Here is a 22,101-nt window from a genome sequence, read left to right as displayed (position 1 = left end):
TAAATATTAAAATTTTATACATTTTTATAATTTAAAATATATACATGGTGAAGAAGATAGTGAAGGACGGGGAAGCCTGGCATGCTGCAGTCCATGGGCTCTCAAAGAGTTGGACACAAAAATGAGTGACTGAAACAATTAATACTATATTTATGTCATTAATATATAATTATAAATTAATAATAATATTAATACCCACAGAAAGTAGTGTTGTTGGGGTGTATGTGTGTGTTTTATATATATCTGTCTAAGTGGTTATTTTATATAAATGGTACCAGGCTATATGTATTATTCTTCAGCTTGCTTTTTTTTAACTCAATCATATGACATGGAGGTCTTTCCATGTGGAAATTTTCAGTGTGAACATATTAGCAGGTCGCCAAAGAGCTGTTTAAAGGAACTGTACAATTTATACTTCCAACAAAGAGATTTTTCTATTTCACTACATCCTTATTTATCTACATTTGATATTTTTGAATTATACTTAAAAATCTCTAGTCATTGTTTTTTTTCAGTTATTTGGGACTTTTTGTCTTTCTGTCATGTACCAGTACGACATTAATTCTCTCCTAAGGGCCACGATTTTTCACAAATGTGATTTTCTAATGTCCAGTGGGCTGCGATCAGGTCCCAGCACATCCCACTCTTCTCTACAAATTTCCATCAATCTCCACACAACCCCATGCCCATCAGCTCCCTGGGCCTTGGATACACCCATGTTTTTCTATTCTGTGCTTCAGCTCTGAGAGTCCCGACCCCCTGAATTCTGGAAGTCCTGTCCTCCACGCCTACCTGGTAAATCCTGCTTAGCTTTCAAGTCCCTCTTCAAAGAGACTGCTTCCAGAAAATCTGTCTTGATTTCTCATATCCTAAAGCATCTTTCCTCCCTGGCTCCCCCACTTACGTTCCTTGTCTGTCGGTTACAGCTCTGTTATACTTATTTTTCTGACTGCAAACGCTGCCAACCAGAAGAGAGGGTTGGGGACACACTATGGGAGACAATAGAGGTATCATAGTAGGCATAGACGGACGGCCCGTGCTGGCAGGTAGAAACTCCAACACCAGAGGCCAGCTGCATGCCCCCTGCAGAACTAGCCGCCCTGCAGGCGCTGAAGTTGTGGACAACCCTCCCTCCCCTTCAGCAAAGTCTGAAACACCAGCCATGCTCTGACCTGGGGATACTCACACTAGACAGGACCTCGATGCGCCCCGGCGGCCCCCTGGGCCCGGGGGGCCCCACAATGCTGGCTCCGTCCATCCCTCTGGCACCCTGGATATAGCAGTGAGGGTGGGAAAAAGTTCACTGTATATGGATGCTCCCAGACCCGGGATGAACACTTCTCTCACCCCTACTCCAGATCGATGACCTCACCTTAGGTCCCTGGTCTCCTTTTTCTCCTTTGGGACCCTGGCAAAACAAACAAACAAACAAACATTCTTTGAATTTTTTTCTGTTCACTTGGCCCACTTTCCATCTATCTTCCATCTTGCCATCTCTCCCTAAGCTCTCACAAGGATTTTATCCTTGAAAGTGGGAGCAAAAGATGAAGGGCAAATTCCCCTTACGGAGTCAGAAGGAAGGAACATCTCAGACAGCAGGAGGAGCAGAGGTCCCCTCCCAGCACTGGCCGAGTGTCCTTTGACCGTGACCCTCAGAGCCCTCTGCATCTGGGGTGGGGGAGGTCTTCCTATTCGATCATGGAGGGGCAGCGATGCTCTCCTCTGCGAGGCTCAACTCCTCCTGCACTGGCGTGCCCAGCTCTGGGTACCACTTGACAAACATAATGAGATCCTGGGGACTGGTCTTCTTGAGAGAAGCATCATAGCAGAGGATGGACCACACCTCCCTGGGGGAAGATGTAGCGGGCAGGGGCACCCGCTAGGAGCATAGGATTCTGAAATGGGGCGAAGTGCGAGTCTTGAAAGGGCAGCAGAAAGGAGGCAATGAAGCTGAGATGCTTGATGGTTAGGGACTGGGGAGAAAGAGAGAAAGATGATTTTCAAGTTTTCCCATATTATATCTTGTGCAAAACCTCTATGCTGTTCCTCAAAGAAACAAGCTATAACCAGCACCTGGTCTCCCCACCGCACAGCTGGAAGCTGGAGGCTCAGAGAGAGTGAATTATTGCAAGTCACAGAGCAGGCTGGCACCCCACAGCTTCCCCACTCCAGCGTGATAGCATGACAGTCCACAAAGTGAAGGTTTCAAAAGTCAACCTACACGTGAAGCCCTCGGCCCAGAGAGGGGCTCATGTAAGTGCCTGATGCTGCCTGAGCCCTCGGTGTCCTGGGGAGGAAGAAGAAGAAGAATTTCAGATCTGACTCCCAGACCCCTCCCTGGGCCAGGCACGGTGCTGGGAGCTGGGGCTCCGGGGAACCAGCAGCGCCATGGCATCGTCAGCTGGCCCTTCCAGTCATCCTTAATACACGTTGCTCTTTAACCACAGGGATGAAGGAAAATACCTCAAATCCAAGTCCTGTTGTGCATCCAGGGCCTGGGGGCCCAGGGGGTCCAGGAGGCCCTGGGGGTCCCATGACCCCAGGAGCACCAACTTGTCCATTTTTCCCTGGGGGTCCTGGTAAGCCTCTGTTGCCGGGATCACCCTGTGAGGAAGGGGACAGGCTGACTAGTCTTGGGTTCATTCATGGAAGGAACAACATTCACACCTGCGTCAGAAAACTGTTCTTTGAACTTCGTTAGATGGACGGATTCTGTGATTGGTGCCGCTTAATGGCACAGAAACAGCTGTCTTGCCAATTGACATTTCCCTTGGAGATAAGCTGATGGCGCTTGTTGAAAGCATTTGGGTGGAGGGAGTGACAGGAGAAAACCTGCAGGTCATTCACTCTCCTCCAGCCCCAGCTGTTCTGCCTTCCCCAAGCAGTTCCGTCCAGACGTTTTTCTCTGATCCATGACATTTACATCTTTAGCACTTCAGCCCAACAGTTCAATGATACTAAACCCAGAGAGACAGGAAGAAGGAGGAGAAATTTTTTCTTTTTCATTTTTTACCTTTTCACCAACTGAGCCATTAGGTCCTCTAGCTCCCTGAAAAAAAAAAAAAAAAAAAAAAACGATGGCCGATTATACATAGTATAATAACATATCTTCCATTAGGTACATTTAGAAGAAAATGCAGGATTACAGACACTTAAGTAACAGGACATTAAAATGGGACTCTTCCTGTGCAGTTTTGACTGATGTCTCAAACCTGAGCCCATTACAGTAATTGTGAGTTTGCTAGGCAGGTCATGCTGAAAGCTTGTGAAACCCATTTTTCAACCATTAGTTCATTACCTACCTCAAGCAGAAGTTTTCATTACCTACCGAAAAGCAGAAGATGAAGATGAACCAGGGAAAGATTGTCAAGGAAGGATTTCCCTGGAGAGCTGTCCGTGTACTGAGTGGGCCCTCTCCCCACCTCCCCAGGATGGAAGGAAAGGGGTGCCTTTCCTCCTTGAAGCCAAGAAAAGGGGCTTCAAGAATTTGATGTGTATTCCCTAGGCTTTTGGAGATATGTATATAATGGTTGACTCTCTTCTGGAAAAATCTAAAGACCGAAAGCTGGCTGGAATAGCCCCAGAATTGAGGGGGAGGGTCTCTAAAACAGCTTATGTGGCCACCACCAGTGGGGGCCACGGTAGAGGTTTTCTAGGGGGTTAGATGCAGACCCCAAGGTAAAGAGCCAGCTCTGAGCTCAAAGCAGGGGGGAGGACCAACGGGAGCTGCCGGTCAGGAGGGGCCGGCCCAGGACACACTGCCCCACACCAGAGGACTGCAGCCAGGGGCCCCCAGCTGGGGAACCTGCAAGGAGACCGCCCAAGCGCCCTCGAGGGAAGAAGCCAGAAACCGCGAGGCCACAAAGAAGGCTCTCGACACCACGACGAAGCCACAGTCCAAGGCTGCGCCTTCTCCCAAGCCCCTCCTCCCCTTCCTATGTCAAACCCACAGAAGTGACGCGTGGACGGCTCCAGACACTCCTGCTCAAAAATAAGACGGGGAGCGACGCTGAGCCTGAACTCGTGAGGAATGCCGACGAGAAAACACGGGAAGCTGAAGCCAGAGGCTTCAGCCACGGAGACAAACCACAGGCAGAGAAATGTCAGGTAGGGGAGGAGTGGAAGCCAAGAGCAGACTCTGGCTCTGATAGAGAGAAGCTGACATTCCGGAGCTAGACAGCCATGGAGCCCTGCCCCTCTGCCCTCACCTTCCATTTTCACTACAAGAACAGTAAGAGTTGTTCGGTGAAGCGAAGGGATATGGCAGAGCCCCAGGACGCTAGCAGACTCTGGGAGGTCCAAGGATACCCCACACACCTAAGCTCAGCTGCTGAGGCACATCCCAATCCTCCTGTCCTAAAACCTGCAGAGGTAGCGACCACCCGACTCGCCAGTACTGTGTATAAACAGAAGCAGAAAACAGATTACAGAGGGATTCCAATTTCTAGAGCATCAACACACAAGCAAGAAACCCTACACATCTGAGCAAAAGCAAACCCTCTGAAAGAGAAAAGCACCAACCACGCAAAGACTCCTGAGGAAACGGAGCTAACACGGACCAACGGGACTCTAAGTAAATACTACATACTCTCGGGGAGAAAACGGAGGATATGATCGCAGCCAAGAAACAAGGACAAACTACTATGAAATAAGAACAGTGGTTACAGAAAAAAATCAGTTAGAGATCTTAGAGACAAAGATATGTAACTGCTGAGAGGTAATACTCTATACAAAGGTTGAATACCGGAACAGACATACTTAAAGAGAGAACTTCAGAGAGAACCCGGCTTCTCTATGGGGTGGCGGGAGGAGAGGAGGGCTTACAGAAGGAAGCAGAGGTAACTGGGGTCCTGCTGCTTCCCTGCCTGCCAACCTGACCTGGGAAAAACTAAGCGTGGCCTTACATCCAGAGCAGAAACAGAAAGACCTGGGTTCCAGTGTTGCTGCCCAAGCTGCAGGGTACAGTTCATGCGTCTGTTTTTCTTGGGTGTGACCAGCCACCATCGCCTGCTATCCAATGCAATCTGTCCTTAAAGGAAGTACCATCCTTATGCATTTTCCCAGTAATAAGTCAAATCTCGGTCAGAGATATTGTGAAATAGAAGTTAACTTAGCCCAGTCTCTTGATTTTTGGACTCTGTGCTCTGAAAACATTATTACTGTTGACTCCATTCAAGAAAAGGATGCTCATAAAGTGAAAACCTGTACTTTTTCAATTCTCTTTCTGACTTTTCAAATCAAGAGTACATCTTGTAGCACTTTCAAAGGAAGTTCCAGAAGATATGTTAGACCTTGATTTATCTGTCTCAGAAACAGATGATTTTATCCAGCTTGTAGGTATGAAGAGATAGTACCTGGACTCATTTCAATGGCTCACACATTTGGTGACCACCATTTTGGAACATGAGTAGATCAGTTTGGGGATGGAAGAGCTTATGTTATTGTAACGTACATGAATAGGCAGAGTCAAAGTGGTAGCTCCATTTTAAAGGATCAGCAAAGACCCCATAGCTAGGATGGTGAAGGCAGACCTATACTTCACTCCTCGGTGAGAGAACTGTGTGGTGAGGCTATGAGCTGTCTTGGAATTGCAACCAGCAGGGTTGCAAGTCTGAATATGATGATGGGGTATGGAGAGACCTGTTCTACAGCAGAAATACTGTGAAAGAACCAGGTGTGGGCGTGCAGCATGTTGCAAAATGATGGTTTAGAATTTATGAGAAATTCTGGGGACTTCCCTGGTGGTCCAGTGGCTAAGACTCCATGCTCCCAAGGCAGGCAGCCGAGGTTCAATCCCTGGTCAGGGAACTAGATCCCATGTGCTGCAACTAAGGGTTTGAATGCCACAACTAAAAGATCCTGCATGCCATAACTAACTGAAGATTCCACACTGCTGGCATAGCCAAATAAATAAATACTTTTAAAAATTCTGGCTCATTATGGTAGCTGAGTTTGCTAAGAACAATGTTAGACTTCATCATACGACATCAAAGACCTTTGCAGTTGTGGTTTCTTACTTACTGCCTTGTCAATGTCTGCTGGTTTTGTGTTACACTGATAACTTCAATTTGTCACAATTAAAATCAGCTATGCTCTATATGGTTTCATGGAGGCCTACAATTCAGTTCAGTTTAGTTCAGTTCAGTCGCTCCGTCATGTCCGACTCTTTGCGACCCCATGAATCGCAGCATGCCAGGCCTCCCTGTCCATCACCAACTCCCGGAGTTTACTCAAACTCATGTACAATTCAGATTTTGTACCAAATACATTTGATGATTAAAGAAGATATAAAATAGGAAATCCAGCCAATATCGTAGCGTTTAATTGAAACAAGCTGTTACAAGCTCTAAAGCCATTCCTAGATTCTACTTAAGAGCAACTCAGCTCACCGCCACTCAGGTTCTTGGGAAGGGGTACACTGTTCCTTACTACACAAGACTTAGAGAATTGATCGAAGCCAGTTTGGGGCTGGTTGGAGAAAGGGAAGGCGATCGTCATTTACTTGCATTCCTCACACATCTCATGCAAGAGCTGGTTTTACAGTGCCCAGCAATGACATTTCAGGAGCTCAGTGAGATCCCTCACAGCCAGTTACTGGGAGCTTAACAGTCTTCAGCAATGCTGGGCACTGAAGAAAATTTCAAAACATTAACTCTCTTTTTCCTGGGCATCCCAGTGCCTTTTGAGACTGAAGAATAACATGTATTAGTCAGATTATGAAAGAAGGAAAAGAATGACAACCATTAGTCCTAGGTCCATGCTGAAGACAGCAGAATCTACAGTGCAAAAGCAGAAAGAAACTTTTCAGAGAGCCATTTCCAGTTTTTCAGCAGCCTTTCCAGAACCATTCTATGGATGAGAAAGCAAGCCATCCCCTGCCCATCCCTTCATGGGCTAAAGATCTCAGAGTGGCTGCTCATCTTAATTTGGGGAAAATAAATTATGGAATATTCCTATGATCAAACTCAACACAGAATAATCTATTTGATGAATTCTTAATGACATCCACATTTTGATGACAATCTCACATTTGAAAATGATTACCTATAACAATATTATTTCCAGCCAAGTAGACCAAATCTTATTCTTCGGGGTTTTCAACTATCTAGACTGGTCCGTGTGTCTTGCAGGTGAGGAGAGGCTGATGTCCGGGTGACAGTGAGGAAAGACCTCCCTACAAGTGTCCACCTAGCCGTGGAAGGCACCACCTGGGCAGGAAATGAGTCCTCTGGCATTGGAGGCATGCAAACTGAAGCAGAGATCGGAGGAGAGTCAAGGATCACACGCATCACTGGATTTTATGTGGTGTTACATCCCTGAGATTATTCACTTTCTTTAGCATGTTTTTGTTGTTATTTCACCGTCAGACTATTCTCCTTGGTTTACTTCGCAGCGGGGCGGGGGGCGGGGGGCCGTAAAGTGTCATGTACAAGGTCTCCCTTCAGCTCTCCTGAAGCAAATTTCCAGGTGTTTCTAGAGTCTGCTTTTCCTTGACCAGAAACCATCACAGACACACAAATTAGGGCAACAAATCAGATCTCATAGCAAGTTCCAGGAAGAAAAAAGTGATTTATCTGCCACAATTATTCTGAGCAAGCCTGCCGCTGTTGTGCATGACCGAGTGTCTGAGCGGCTACAGGGTGAGCCTGCACGGGTGTTTGTGGGCGGATGTGGGCGTGAGCTTGGGCAGTTTTCAGTCTGAGACCAGAACAGCGAGGCGTGTGGAGAGGGTAGAAGTGTGAGGGGAAGGGGCAGGGGAGCTGGTAAGAAGAGGAGGGAAGATGAGAGTAAGTCTTGTAATGTTTTCTGCAAATTTTAATTTCTTATGAAAGAGCTGGTCCATGTAAAATGAGTTCTGCAAAACGCGACAATTGTTTCTTCTTTTTCTGAGAAATGAGCTTTCCATGAAAATCGAGTTACTGTTTCAATTAAACACACTTGAGAGCTGACTGAAAACAGAAATTCAGTTCAGTGACGATGGGGGTGTCTAGGGAGTCAGCGTTTCCCACAGCGTTGTCCAGGTGGGGTACACAGTGGGTCTCCACTCCCCTAGCCGTGTGGATGAACCCTCCCTCCTCTGAACCCCAGTGAAGCTCAGGACTACATCTCTAGAAGGACGCTCACCTTATCTTGATTGTCTGCCTCTGCAGAACACAGCTTATCTCATCAACCAGGCCAGGAACACGACAGGCAGGAGCCCCACCCCCCAGCACCAAGGGGGCTTAGCAGACAGAAGATCACATGGGTTTATGGAGGAGGAGGAGGATGAAGGCGTGTGAGACTCGGAAATGGAGGCGTCATCAAGCTGCTCACAGAAGCCTGTGCTAGACTCTAAGGAGACACAGACAGTGCTTCTGCTCTGCCCGTCAGAGTGGGGTGGGGAGCAGACTGGTGAACTAACAGCTACAGTGTCCCTGGCTGGAGGGGTCCCAGCAGGAGCAATACTGAGCTAAAGGGAAGTGGAGGAAGGAGGGGTGCTTTCTACTCGTAAACAGTCCAGGAGAACCTCCCAGAGGATAGATCTGAACTGGGCCGAGGAGGATGAGGAAAGAGAAAGGAGAGGAAGCCCCGTGCAGAGGCCAGGAGGTTGTGCAGGCCTGGGGCCTTTCAGAAGGGCTGGCTGGCCTGGAGGCAGAGGCCAGGAGGTTGTGCAGGCCTGGGGCCTTTCAGGAGGGCTGGCTGGCCTGGAGGCAGAGGCCAGGAGGTTGTGCAGGCCTGGGGCCTTTCAGGAGGGCTGGCTGGCCTGGAGGCAGAGGCCAGGAGGTTGTGCAGGCCTGGGGCCTTTCAGGAGGGCTGGCTGGCCCGGAGGCGGGTGTGTGAGGGAGCGGTGGTAGGGAGCTAAGAGGTAGGTGAGGAAGGGACTTGAAGGTCTGCACACGGTGAAGGCCCCACCCTGCAGGCATGAGGGAGTCAGCGGTGCTTTCTCGGTGGGAAGACAGTGAGTGACAGTGAGCTTGCTCTCGGAAGATGGACTGGCAGGTGGGTGGAGGCTGGGCTGTGAGTGGGGAGAAGGGGCATCAGTGGGGGCCTGATGCCACCCTGGAGGCAAGGAAGAATGAATGTCAGGTCAGGGCAGAGACAGAGGTGAGAGATGTGGACTTAAGATTGGCCATGGACGGATGGCGGCAGGAAAGGGAGAGGGGAGGAGTAGAGAAGACTCTATTTCTGAGTCCAGGTGACTGGGAGGATGACGGGGACATTCCTGGAAGCTGGGAACGTGCAGGAGTAGACGGGAGAAGATGCTGAGTGCAGGTTTGGGCATAGAGAGCCCCAGGGAGAGACATCCAGCAGGGAGGAACAGGACGGGATCAGAGGCCAGGTCCGCCTCAGAGGACAGACAGGCAGGATGGGCCTGGGGGTTCCCGCTGTGACAACGCCCCTCCCCCTCTCCCCGTACCTTCTCCCCTTTCATTCCAGGAAGGCCAGAGGCTCCATCAAGTCCAGGCTTTCCCTCAGGGCCCTGAAGAACATCAAGGACAATCAGCCTGCAATATCTTTGATAAGTATCAATTACAGACCCTCTTTGGAAAAGGAGGCCAGAGCTGAGAAGGCCCAGCGGGTGAAGCTGGTGGGTCTAAAGCCCCGTGTCAGTCTGTAGCGGAACAACTGTCCCGCCCACAGCCTGGCCACTGCTGGCTGTGCGCTAGCAGACGCGTGTCCTTCACTCTCTGGGCTGAGTTTTCTCTTCTGGGGGGGAGTCGGGGGCAGGGCTGGACTAGATGGTCTCTGGAGCCTCCCACCCCAGGCCAAGCACTGATGGACTATGATTCCAAGATTTTACATGAGCCTGTATTTCCTACACAGACTAAGATGAAGCAGTGAAACAACATGTAGGATGATATTTTCCTTGGCTGTTGCTTCTTATCTGGAGTCTTAGTAATGTCTTGGCCGAGGAGGATTTTGTTTACAAATGCCAGCTAGCTGCTCACTCCTAGCCATAAGCCTTAGCACTGGGGTCTGCAGCCTGTACCCCCTCCCTGGCTAAAGGAAGGCTGCTGGGTCCAGAGAGGGGGCGATGACTTCAGTAGCTCACCGGGGGACCAGGTTCACCAGTGGGTCCATCTTCTCCAGGAGATCCAGGGGGTCCCATGAAAACATCAGTTCCTGGTTTTCCTGGGATCCCAGGTAAGCCAGGTGGGCCTGGGGGACCTGGAGGACCCTAAAAAAAGACACCTGGTTAAAAAACAGCGCAGGAGGGGACAAATGAATATGTTCCATTCACTCCATTGTTGACAACAACCCTAAGGTAGAAACTGGTGTTGCTCCTTAGAAGGTGGGGAGAGTGAGGCTCAGTGAAATGACGTGACTTGCTTAAGAGCTCACACACACAGCTAATTAGGAGAAGAGCTGAGATTTGGACCCAAGTCTTTTTAAGCCCTTATCTAATGTTTTCTCCCCAGATGTATTATACAACAAAGATGCAATTTGCCGGAATTCTCAGAGGTGCTCTACTTTAGTTTTCTGATTACCTGAGCGGTTAGTCCAAAACTGCCTATTGTTAGAAAGTGAAAGGGTTAGTCACTCAGTTGTATCCAATTCTTCGTGACCCCATGGACTATATAGCTTGCCAGGCTCCTCTATTTATGGGATTTCCCAGGCAAGAATAATGAAGTTAGTAGCCATTCCCTTCTCCCAGGGATCTTCCTGACCCAGGAACCGAACCTAGGTCTCCTGCATTGCAGGCAGATTCTTTACTGTCTGAGTTAAGGCCTAGTGTTAAGCCTTATTAAAACACCCCTGCAATGTACTGGTCTTTTTAGCCTGGGGCTGGGTTTGCTGATGCCACCAGCTCGGACGTTCTAAGTGGGTCCTGTCCCACTCATCCAGCAGGTCCTGAAGGCTTCCAGCCCTGGGATGATGAGTGGGCAGAAAGGCAGCTGAGCAGAGCCCTCTAGATGGGGATTCTTGACAGGGGCTCAGAGGAAGGGATGGAACGAGGCTGGGGCTCTGAGGACAGATGCATGAGATTCAGCTGAGAGGAGAGGTGCTCCCAGGGGGAAATCTAGAGGGACCAGTGGGGGCCCGGCCTTGGGCAAGAGGCTGGGGGAGCAAGTTGCCAAGGAGGCAGAAAGAGTGGTCTGGAGAGATAGAGAGGGGGCTGCCCCGGGGTAGGGAGGGTTTTGAGAAGAGTCTGGAAGTCAAAGTGTGAAATGCTATGTAGAGAAGAGGCCAGCAGGTCTCTGTAATGGGTAAGGGGGTGGGGGGCAGAGCCGGTGGTAGAGGTGAAGGTCATGGGCATACCTGCTGTGGAAGAGCTGCTGGAGAAGGCTGCCAGGGGAAGGAGGCAAGTGTAAAGTGGGGCTCCTGACGATAAACTAAGGTCAGACTCACTTAAAACTAACCAAAGATGGAAATGCCGAGCATACGTAAATGTAGATGGGAAGTATAGTGAGTCCCAGGAGCCCACCGCCAGCCTCAGCAGTCATCTGCAGAGGCCAAGCTGGTTTCATCTGTTATCAGTCCCTGTGTCCCCCCTCCCGGATCCTCACGAAGGCTGCCCTCCTCTCGCCACCCGCCACCAGGCCTTTGAACCCTTCACACTCACTCTTAGCAGCTCCTCACTGTGCACCAGGTCACCAGAGCCAGAGCCGACATCCAGGCCCCAGCCCAGGCCGGAGCCCTCAGCCTCTGCTCCCACCTGCAGAGAGAAAAGGTTCCCCGGCTTGGTTTCACCATCACGCTCCAAGGACAGGCATGTCCCTGAAGGTTTTCCAGCATTCTGGGCCCCTGTGACGGCTGCTGCGGACTTCCCTTCTGGCTCTTACGCCCGGTCCCCTCTACGCTGCCCTCCTCCTCCTCTCCCTTCCGCTGTGCAGCCAACACACGGCCGGTGCTCACACACAGGACACTTTCACAGCCTCTCATCCTCTCTTTTCCTACGTTTCCAATCCCTACTCATCCTTCAAGGTCCAGTTCCGTGGTCACCTCCTCCAGGAAGCCCTGCCAACCCCGTTTTCAGACAGAATTCGCCTCTCCTGCTCTGTGTCCCACCAGCCTCTGTGGAGGTCTGGATTTGGCCGTAGGGCCACCTGGCTTTGAAGCTCAGCTGTGTGTGTCTGTCGGCCCCGCTGGGCTGGGACTCCAGAATTGGCCCAGTCCTGAGACACCTCTGGGTGCCCAGGGTCCATCAAGAGATCTGGCACCAAGAAGGCACTCAGTGTCTACTTGTTGAATGTCATCAAATTCCTCCAAAGAACAAAAGGAAACTTCCAAAACACCTTTCTGGTACTTAACTCCTGAGGCTGGGAACCAGGCAAAGCCTCCTTCAATCATCAAGGAGGATCTGGGACAGGGGTTAGAGCTGAGTCTGGGCAGGTTGCGGTGGTGTGTGTGGGGGTGGGAGAAGAGAGGTGATGACGTGGAGGTGGGGAGACAGTGAGGAGGCTGATGTCACTGTCCGAGGGGTGAGGAGGCGCTGCACAACCAGACTGAGGGTCTTGGGGACTGACTGGATCAGGGAGGCGGGGGAGGCACTTGAGGACATTTCCTGGCTTCTCTCTTGGTGATCAGGAAGATGGGGTACCACTCCCAGAACGGGGGAACCCTGCAGGGACAGCAGGCCTAGGAGCATGGTGACAAGTTCCGCTTGGGATGCGAGGGACCCAGGGGCCTTTCCAGGCACAGGATAGAAAGGCGCTTTATAAATATAAAACTCCTGGGCTCCAGGAGAGAGTCCTGGTCCAGGAGTGAGCGCCGAGCTCTGCCTGGAGGGCACTTTGGAGGAGAATCCTCTGGGGCTGTTTCGTGCATCCCTGGCCCCAGCACTTTGCGCACGCGACAAGCATGGGTAGGAACCTCACCGTGGGTTCAGTAGGCCCAGCAGGTCCAGTGGGGCCAGGAAACCACTCCTCAGCTTCACCCTAAAGAGAACAAGATGTCAGTGGAGCACTGGGCACCCCTCCTCCTGTCCCCGTCTCTCTGCAAAAACGATGCTCATCTTCAGAGGAGGCTTATGCAGGAGCTTTATAAACCTAATTTGTTGAGCATGTACCACACGCCAGGTAAAATTTTCCAGGTATTAGCTCATCTGATTCTCACCACGCCCAGGGAGAAGGTCTACGTCCCCATTATACACACGAACAGACAGACAGAGGGGTGTGGCAGGGCCAGGCCTGGGTGTCCCTCTCACCCACTACCTTGGGTGAGTCTAAGATTCAAAATCATCCAAAAGATACTTCAGAGTGGGTGCTCCTGTCACTGTCTTTGTTGTGCTTTTAAACCATTTGCTGAGGCATCAGGGTACCTATTTCAGCTCGTCACAGATTCCAGACACGGGCACTCAGGGTGATGTATCTCCGCAGGTTATGTGCAGGGTGGAATGCTGCACACTCGTCTCTCCCTTTCTCCTTTCTCCCCCCTCCCCATCTCTCCTCTTTTTTGTTGTTGCTTAGATACTAAGTCGTATCTGTTTTAGGACCACACGCAAGGCTCTTCTGTCCAGGGGATTTCCCACGCAAGGATACTGGAGTGGGTGGCCGGTTCCTCTTCTAGGGGATCTTCCCGACCCCGGGACGGATAGCGTGTCCCCTGTGCTGGCAGGCAGACTCTTTACCACTGAGCCACCAGAGAAGCCCCAACCTCTCTTCTCAGAAATTTTAAAAAATTTCATTGGAAAAGTCAGAAGCACCCTTGGTGGAAATACCACCATATATTAAGAACTTATCAACCACCACCGTTCTGCTACTTGAAGGCCATACTTGCTGACATTTAGAAAGGGCATTTCCTTCCCAGGCTTTTGCATGTGTCTATTTTTAAATAGTTAAGACCACACAGTATACTGAATTTCATAACTGGCTTTTTTCACTTAGCATTATACAGTAAGTATTTTCCTCTGTTCTTAAATACTCCTAGTAAGTTTAATTTTAATAGCTGCATAACGTCCCATTATTTGAACATCCTTGAATTCAGTTAACTCCCCTATTGTTGGCTAAACTGTATCCAGTTTTCTTTTTCCATTAGGGGCAATACCGAGATTAACATCCATGTACAGAAAGCTTTTTTAATATAAGACTACTTGTTTTAGCATTGATTCCTAGAACAGAAGTGCCTGGGTCAACAAAACGCAATTGATGGTGCTTATATGTGTTGACCCAGAACTTCTCAGAAGCAGTCAGCCACTGACACTGCCTCCAGCATCGTGGTCTCACCAGGTCCTCCAAACACCAGCTTCTCAAAGCACAAAATATAAAGGCTCTAAGGACAACTGAACCAGGGTTCCCAACAAATCAACGGCAAAAAGAACAAAGTAGGTGGGAGACAATCATAGACTAAAAGAGACTTAAGAGACACATCAACCAAACAGTGTAGGCCCTGTTTGGATTCAGAACCAAACTAACCATAAAAAGGCATTTTTAAATGGCCAGGGTATTAGATGATGTGAAGGAACCATTGTCGGCTCAGATGGATAATGACATCCATTATCACCCACTGATGGGTGATACCGTGGCAAAGGGGAAAAACGTCCCAGGTCAACCTTTTAACAATACATATTAATGTGTTTTTGAGTTAAATGATATGATGCTTGGGATTTGCTTTAAAACACTCCAGCCTTCTCCTTCCCTCCATTCCAAAAAGATAGCTGTGGGAGGTGGAACAGATAAAAGGAAGATACATAATGCTGCTGACTGATGTATATGAGGGGGTTTATTATACTATTGTAAGTCCTTTCGGGACTTTTTAGAGTTGCCATAATTAAGAAGTTTTACAAAAAGAAGAAGGAGAACTGGCTCTGTGTGAGGGCGCATGGCCAGCCAGCATAGCTGCCCCTGATGTGGCATCTCTGTGGGGAGATGCAGTCTTGGGGTTTCGTGTGTTCCTTGGGGTGAGGAGCAGAGGAGCAGGGGGACTTCACTTAGGGATTCACAGCACAGGAGCTGGGGGCCACAGGCATCACAGCCAGCCCGGTGGGTTCCACGTTCATTGTCTAGTCGAGTCTCCTGGGAGCGTGAACCCTGGCACCAGGAGCTCCTCCACTGGCGTGGACTCAGACGCCTGCAGCAACCTCAGCATCCCAGGTGTCTCCAAGATGCAGAAACGTTTAAAAACCAGAGCTCTTGCTCACCTCCTCCTTTTACAGAAAGCAACACCAAGACTCACCACAAGTCAGAACCTCAGCCTCCCGGCTCCCAGCCTCGGGCCTCCTCACTACACCACACTCTCGGGGATGCTCCAGGGCATGAGCTTTGCAGGCCAGCGTGCCCGGGCTCAAATCCTGGCCCTGGTCTTAGGGGCATGCCAGAGCAGGCAGGTCCCTCTACCTAAGTGTCGCTCCCCTTGCCTGGGAAAGAGATGACGCTCCTTGCACCAGAGAGTGCAAGGAGAATCAGATCAACCTGGAACCCAGAGTGCTTAATCAATGTCCATGCAAAAGGCTTATTTCTTGCCCCTTCACTGTGAGTTCCCTGGGGATAGGAACGAGGTCATATTCATCTCAGTTTCACAGTGTATAGACTGAGGCCCTGAGTTGCTGTGCATTGAGTCATGAGAACATCAACAAGTGAATGAACGAAAAATAAAGCGACACCGCAGAGCTTGATAAGCACCAGATGCTGTGCAGTGGGCGCTTGGGACCTGCAGCTGGCTCTCGGATGCACCAGCCCATAGGCCCTCCAGTCCCGGGTCAGCCCTGGAGCACTGCGGCTGAGGGACCCGTGCCTGGAGGTTGACTCAAGGCTCTGAAAGCATGTGTGACCAAGTGCTACTCGCGAAGCCGGCAAGCCCACGCTGGTCACCAATGGAATACTTTCCTTTAAAAATATTGACACTTAAAGGGCAATTTAATTCCCCAGTTCACACAAGCCCATGCTGAGGACTGGCTCTGGGTTTCCCACTTCCAAAAGACAAAGTCACAGCCCTTAAGTAGTGACAACCTCACACCTGCGCACAGAACTTTCCAAACATTCGCTGACCTGCATTTCTGACCTGACATCACAGCCTCCCTCTTTTACGGATGAGGAAACTGAGGCCCAAAGAAAAGGATTTGCCTGAGGTCATATAGTTGTGACCCAGAATTACAGGAACTTGTGTTACAAGGCGCTGAAGGTAATGCGACCCTCTCCCCACCCAACACACACACACCTTTGATGCTTCTATTTCCTTTGCAGTCTCTGCCACATCTTATAAGCTTTCTCACCTTCAGAATGGGAATCTCATGACATTTTAAATGGGCCTTTGTACCTTTCGGCAGGTCTGCCTGTTAGACTCACTTCAATTAAAGATGTGGGCAACTTGGGACACAAAGCCAGCTGCCCGAGGTTCTTTCCTCTTGCTTTATCTCTACAAACTAAGGTGTGTTTGCTCAAAAGCCCCAGTTCTGCATGTTGCAAACCAAGATGAAAACCCAGGCCCTTCCCACGACTCTAGCCTTTCTCTCCGTCCTCTGTCAGACCGGCCAAGTCAAATCTTCACACCTCTACGTGAAGTGAAATCCTCACTTACCGGAGGGGCCCCTCCTTCAGCGGCTACCGAGGGTGAGGGGAGCGGGGGCCCCTCAGGGGGGCCGCTGCCCAGCGCGTCTGCCGCAGCCGCTGTAAGGGGCTCCTCTGTCGTGGCTGCTGCGATGTCTTCGTCACCAGGACCCTGAGAAGCCAAAGCAACGTGAGGACTCGTGTCGCCTCACCCACAAGGCCGTGTGCCCACCGCTGCTGGGGCGTTTTGTCGATGGTCCTTTGAGGGGTGCTAGCCCAGTTTCAGAGCACTTGCCTACTTACAACTGTCATTACCCCCGACACACTCGCTGAAGCACAGGCTCATGACCCTCTTCTGAAACGTGCATCTCCTCTAAGCCCTCCTCCCCAGCAGTGCTCACTGCCTCCCCCCACCCCAGCAACGCGGTCTAACTAACTTTGGACCACGCTCTGAGAAAGTTCTCCTCGGACAAAGCTGGGCGTAGGAGGGTCAGGACCAAGCCTGCTCCCCTGACCCCCTCTGCCATGCTCCTCAGTTACATCCTGCCTCCCCCTGTTGGTGCCCACCTAAATCCACGCCCTAACGAAGTCGCCTGTGCATTTGGCTCCGGGAAGGCCAGCAACTGCTCCTGTCTCATGACCCTGACCTTCCTCCCCACTGTGAGCTGGAGAGGATGCTAGGAGACACCTACAGAAGTGACCCCTCGCTCGGGGGCCGCTGTGGGTGTGACGAAAGCCAGGTCATCGGTGGGGACCCCGCTGGCCTCTTCTTCCTCAAAAGTGCCGAGCGGCACAGATGCTGTTGTTGTAGAGCCTTCTTCACTGATTGGACTCTGAAAGGAAATTGGTGCAAGGGATCGTCCACCTCATCCATACCCTGGGTTGCTGGGTGTGTGACCACAGGGAGGAAACGACTGAGGTCATCAGACAAAAGCATGGCCATAGCTCATCTGGGACCAGCCTTAGCCCACAGACCCCCCAGAACTCCAGGCTTAGAATGCACCCCTCAGGTCACCCCCTCCCTGCCCCAGAGTCCCCTCCAAGACATCTCTGCTGGAAGCACATCTTCAGTGGCGGGAACTCCCCGCCTGCACAGGAAGCCCTTCTATCTCCAGACCGCCCTGCTAGTTTAGTTTCTTTTCAGTAAAGACGGGAACCTGATCCCCAGTTTTCTCACCCTGTGACAAGGGATTTGCCTTTAAAGAAGGGAAGGTAAGGGGGGGAGGGAAGCAAGGTGAAGAAGAGGAAGAAAAAGGAAGAGCAGGTGGTAGTGACGATTAGTTAATTAAAATAATCCATGTAACCACCAAGTGGCCTGGGGAGCCCCATCACCTGGCACGTGCACACCCTCCCCACTGTAAAGTGTCCTTGTCTGGACATCAGTACCAGAGGTGAAAGGTCGAGAACAAATGTGTGGAAGGATCTCAAAGACCAGTGTTGGTGTGTGACGGCCTGACGACCCCCTGCTTTCACACACCCAGCAAGCATCTGCTGAGTCCCCAGCATCCTTAGGGATGCAGACAGATCTATGAGCAAGATGTGTGTGCTCCCCAGACTCACAGAGCCCACAGCCCAGCTGAGAGCCAGAAATGAGCAATTTACCAAGTCTACTCTTAATTACGATTGTGATGAGGCTTCCCAAGGAGACATTCGGGGCTGCTGTGAACGTGTCTGACAGGCAGACGTCACAGCCTGGGAAGCACCTTCCTAATAAAGTGATGTTTGAGCTGAACTCTAAGGATAAGCAGGAATTAAAGGAGGGAAGGCGGAGGAGGAAAAGGTCCAGGCAGACAGGAGAGGGGGTGGGAGGATTCTAAGGCAAGCAGGAGTGAGGCACGTTCCAGTGAAAGAAGGCCAGTGAGGCTGGAGCACCCAGAGCGGGACAGTGGCCCAAGACGCGGCCCCGGGGCTGGTGAGGCTGAACCCTGCCGGCCGCGGCGGCCAGGTGGGGGAGCAGGGGCTGCAAGGAGGGCGGCGGGAAGTCTCCCACAGACAGCTGCCCCCACCAGGAGGAGCTGGGAGAGAGGGTGGAGAGGCCAGGAGAGGCCTTAGCCATCGTCTGGGCTGGGGATGCGGTGGCTCGATCCAGGGGCCTGGCGCTGGAGAAAGGTAGAGAGACAGAAGTGTGACACGGTGAGGCAGAAAAATCAAGACTTGACGCAGTGTGACAGAACGTGGGAAGTACGGAAGAGAATTCTGGATTTGGCAGCTGGTGGATGAGGACTCCGTCATCTGAGACGGGAACCCAGGGGTGGAAATAAGGAGCCTAGGTTTGAATCTGTGGCGTCTGAAGGACGTGCAGGATAGGCATTATGAGAGTGTCACTGGACAGACTGGCCGTGTCCTCGGATCCTTGCATCCTGCCTTCAGGAGACGGGAGCGGCCTCTCCATGATGCCTGAGAGGAGGGTTGAAAAGGCCTGGCCAGGCCACTGGACCCTGCCAGGGCCTGCTTGAACCTGGACCCCCCACTGCGCTCTCACCACCTGTGCTTCGCCCAGAAGTGGGCATGGCTGTGGCTGCCATCACCGCCCCCACTCACACCCAGCATGCCTCCACTCCCGCGCCCGAGGCCTGCATCAGCCCTGCGCTGTCCCCGGGCCGCCGGGGCCCAGCACACCCACGGGCACCGGCAGACCCCACCTCTGAGGGAGTGTTTGTCAGAGAGGTGCCCCCTCCCCATTCAGGTTCTTCTGGATTTGCTGGACAGAATGGAGACCAGCCCACTCAGAAGGCTGGGATCTGCTCCCAGCTGTGACCTGCAGCCTTCCAGCACGTTACACTCTTTACCAGAGTGACCGCTTCTCCAGGGTCCTGGGTGGGCACAGGGAGGGTGAGTCCCCCGGTGGGCACGCTGCCGGCTTCTGCTCCCCTGGCAATGCTGACGGGCTCCTCGGCCTCCCCGGCTGCTGCTGCTGCCGAGCCTTCTTCGTTTTCTGGACCCTGAGTAGCAAGACATCAGCAGGGCCATCGTCACTGACCTGCTGCGCTATGGCTGGAGGGAACGGAAACTGCCCTCCCTGAGGCCACCAACCGTCCCTGTGACAGATCCGACGGATGTTCTCCAGGCCTTTACTCACTGGGATTCTCGGCAGGAGTTGGCATCACTGACCTCTCCTGCAGCAAGGCAACACCCCTGGTGCAGACCCAGACGTAGCCCCCAAACCCACCTGCCCACCTCCCGGCTTGCTTACTTCCTTCTTTCCCTGCTCAGGAGTCAAGGGATCTAAGATCCTGCTGTGACTATGTCACTTCCTCCGAAATACCCTTCAGGGACTCCCCACTTCCGCTGAGCGTTCCCAGCGTCTGTGGTCTCGGAGGCCTGTCCAGCCGTTTCCCTCCCCACTGCGTGCGCCTGGCCGCAGGCACGCTGCACTTCTGTAGGTCTTTCGTGTTCATCTTGATGCCTCCGGCTTCTGCTCCTACTGGCCTGCCTCCTGGAACACCTGTCTCACTCCCATCATGAGGCTACTTCTAAGCATCCCCCTGGTCTCCCCTTCAGCACCCCTAACCCAGAAAGGCCTCCTGGACCCCCAGCTCTGGGTTCTGGGCCCCCTTTTGGGGGCTCCCCTGTGCTCCTCCTATCTCACCTCATCCCTCGCGGTCCCCCGGGGCTGGGTCTGTCCTTTTCACCTGGGGCCCAGGATAGCACACTACTCCACAAACAGCTGCTGAATCAGTCAACGGAGGCCCGGGCCTCCAGATCCGAGTCTACTTGGACTTGGCCCCACAAGGCTGCCACCCTGTACTTTGCAAGCAGGTGAGGAAGACCAGTGACTGCTCCCACTCGAGATGCCACCGAACTCCAGAAACAAGTGAAGTAGAGCATGCACGCTGAGCTGCTTACGAGAGTGACGTCCTCCCCGGGGTCCTCGATGGACATGGAGAGGGTCAGTTCCCCGGTGGGCACACCGCTGGCCTCTGCTTCCCCAGCAGTGCTGACGGGCACCTTGGCCTCCCCTGCTGCTGCTGTGGCTGCCAAATCTTCTGTGTATGGACCCTGGGAACAAAGACATCACTAGGGACCGGCCCTGATCAAGATGGCTGTGGCTGGCAATTTGCATCTCTGTAGCTTCTTTCCTCAAAGTACTTTCCTATCTATGACGTTGCCCCAGCTCCACAAAAGCCCCAGAATCCCTGTGGCGGGAGAGACTGCAAGGCCTCTGTGCCTTCCGTCTGATTCCAAGCATCTGTTTGCCACACCAGTGGCTGGGAGATCGCTGCCTCCTGAGACATCTGCCCGAGGACTGGACACTTCAGTCTAGCCCCGTCTGCCTCCCCGTGACCGCTCCTGTGAGCCCATCCGGAGCACAGGAAAAGGGTGAGTGTCCTCCCCCACGACAGTGCTCCAGAGATATGTAGGCAGAAACCCTGTCCTCCTCAGCCTTCTCAAGACTGGACACCACTCCCTTTCCCTGTGACTCCGTTTCCTTAGAAAATTCACAGGCAGATTCTCTGAAGGTTACACAGCAGATGCAGGATATGATGAGAAAGAGCGGCTTTGGCTGCTGGTGTCACCAAACCAACTGTGCTTTATCTCGGTTTCACAAAGGTTTGGTTTTTGAAAAAAAATCTGGGGTGGGGTTTTGCTGTTTCATTGCAGAAAATAGTTCTTTTGATACTAAAAACACTAAGCTGATCAGTTAGATTTCTTTCCTGAAGGACTTAGAGCCTATAACCAGAATACAGAGAGGACCATTTCCCAAACTCACTGGGCTACAGAACTCTTTTCCCATATAACATTCAATCCTTATAGAATTATTGTCCCAAAAAAAAAAAAACAGAAAAGATGATGTTATAGGATTTTAACATATTATTGACCAGGGGATTTTTGCAGAAACTAAAGCCTTTGGTTGGCGATTTGTTATATAAATGAATATTGAAACACTCCAGTCAATAATGTTTGAGTAGCAAAAGACGCATTAATACATCTCTGGTCAATAAGTTGTTAAAATGAGATTTTATTCTGACTCAGTGTCAGCTAAAGTTCCAAAGGGCAAGTATAATTCAACAGGCTTCAGATAACCTCTGTTAAACTCTAAAAAAAAAAGAGCCAGACTACTTATGTGGGACATGCATAGAGACAATGAAAGGAAACGGAATCAGCTCTATCCTATCCTATTGGCCGGGCTATGTAAGAAAAGGGAAAGAATTCATTTAGGGGCTAAGCAATTAGAGAGTAAGAATTCCTTTCGGCAATTTCCTAGTGGTAGTGGACGGGAATCAGCCTGCCAACGGAGGACGCAGGTTTGATCCCTGGTCCAAGAAGATTCCACGTGCTGCTGGGCAGCTAAGCCTGTGCACCACGACGGCTCAGCCTGCGCTCTAGAGCCTGGGAATTCAACTCCTGAAGCCCACTTGCCCTAGAGACTGTGCTCGACAAAAAGGGAAGCCGCCACAGTGAGAAGCCAACGCACTGCAATGAGGAAACACTGGCTCATCATGACTAGTGAAAGCAACAAATATCCAGCACAGCCAAAAATAAATAAATACATTTTAAAAAATTATTCAAAAAAGCTTCCTCTGGAGACAACTTTCTGTGTGCTGTGGCTCCCCCCACCCTCCACCACTTGTTTCACAAAATACACAGTCTTTGGACTTTGGGAGACAGAGGGACTGGTGTTTGGTTCCTTCGGGGAAATACCAAAGGCAAAAGCAGGGAGCCATCTAGATGCAGAGTGAAGAGAGAGAGACAG

The 22,101-nt window shown here is 51.3% G+C and overlaps 1 protein-coding gene across 2 annotated transcripts in view; it reads right to left on the bottom strand.

Annotated features, from left to right (window-relative positions):
* Window positions 1-22,101, bottom strand: part of COL15A1 (collagen type XV alpha 1 chain) — a 101,399-nt gene that overhangs the window by 32,081 nt on the left and 47,217 nt on the right. Inside the window, exons 8-20 of one of the 2 annotated variants that reach the window (XM_043891509.1) lie at window positions 20,253-20,405; window positions 19,196-19,348; window positions 17,099-17,239; window positions 16,438-16,578; window positions 12,801-12,860; window positions 11,546-11,638; window positions 10,034-10,159; window positions 9,398-9,460; window positions 3,014-3,049; window positions 2,464-2,604; window positions 2,222-2,287; window positions 1,373-1,408; window positions 1,187-1,270 (exon numbers count right to left, since the gene is read on the bottom strand). In XM_043891509.1, coding sequence (XP_043747444.1) covers window positions 1,187-1,270; window positions 1,373-1,408; window positions 2,222-2,287; window positions 2,464-2,604; window positions 3,014-3,049; window positions 9,398-9,460; window positions 10,034-10,159; window positions 11,546-11,638; window positions 12,801-12,860; window positions 16,438-16,578; window positions 17,099-17,239; window positions 19,196-19,348; window positions 20,253-20,405 — 1,293 coding nt within the window. The remainder of the gene's footprint in view (window positions 1-1,186; window positions 1,271-1,372; window positions 1,409-2,221; window positions 2,288-2,463; window positions 2,605-3,013; window positions 3,050-9,397; window positions 9,461-10,033; window positions 10,160-11,545; window positions 11,639-12,800; window positions 12,861-16,437; window positions 16,579-17,098; window positions 17,240-19,195; window positions 19,349-20,252; window positions 20,406-22,101) is intronic. The other variant, XM_043891510.1, reaches the window with a different exon arrangement.

Source organism: Cervus elaphus, chromosome 29 (genome assembly GCF_910594005.1).
Source record: "Cervus elaphus chromosome 29, mCerEla1.1, whole genome shotgun sequence".
NCBI lineage: Eukaryota > Metazoa > Chordata > Mammalia > Artiodactyla > Cervidae > Cervus > Cervus elaphus.
The sequence above is the reverse complement of the archived record's forward strand: the minus strand, read 5'-3'. Positions and strand labels throughout refer to the sequence as shown.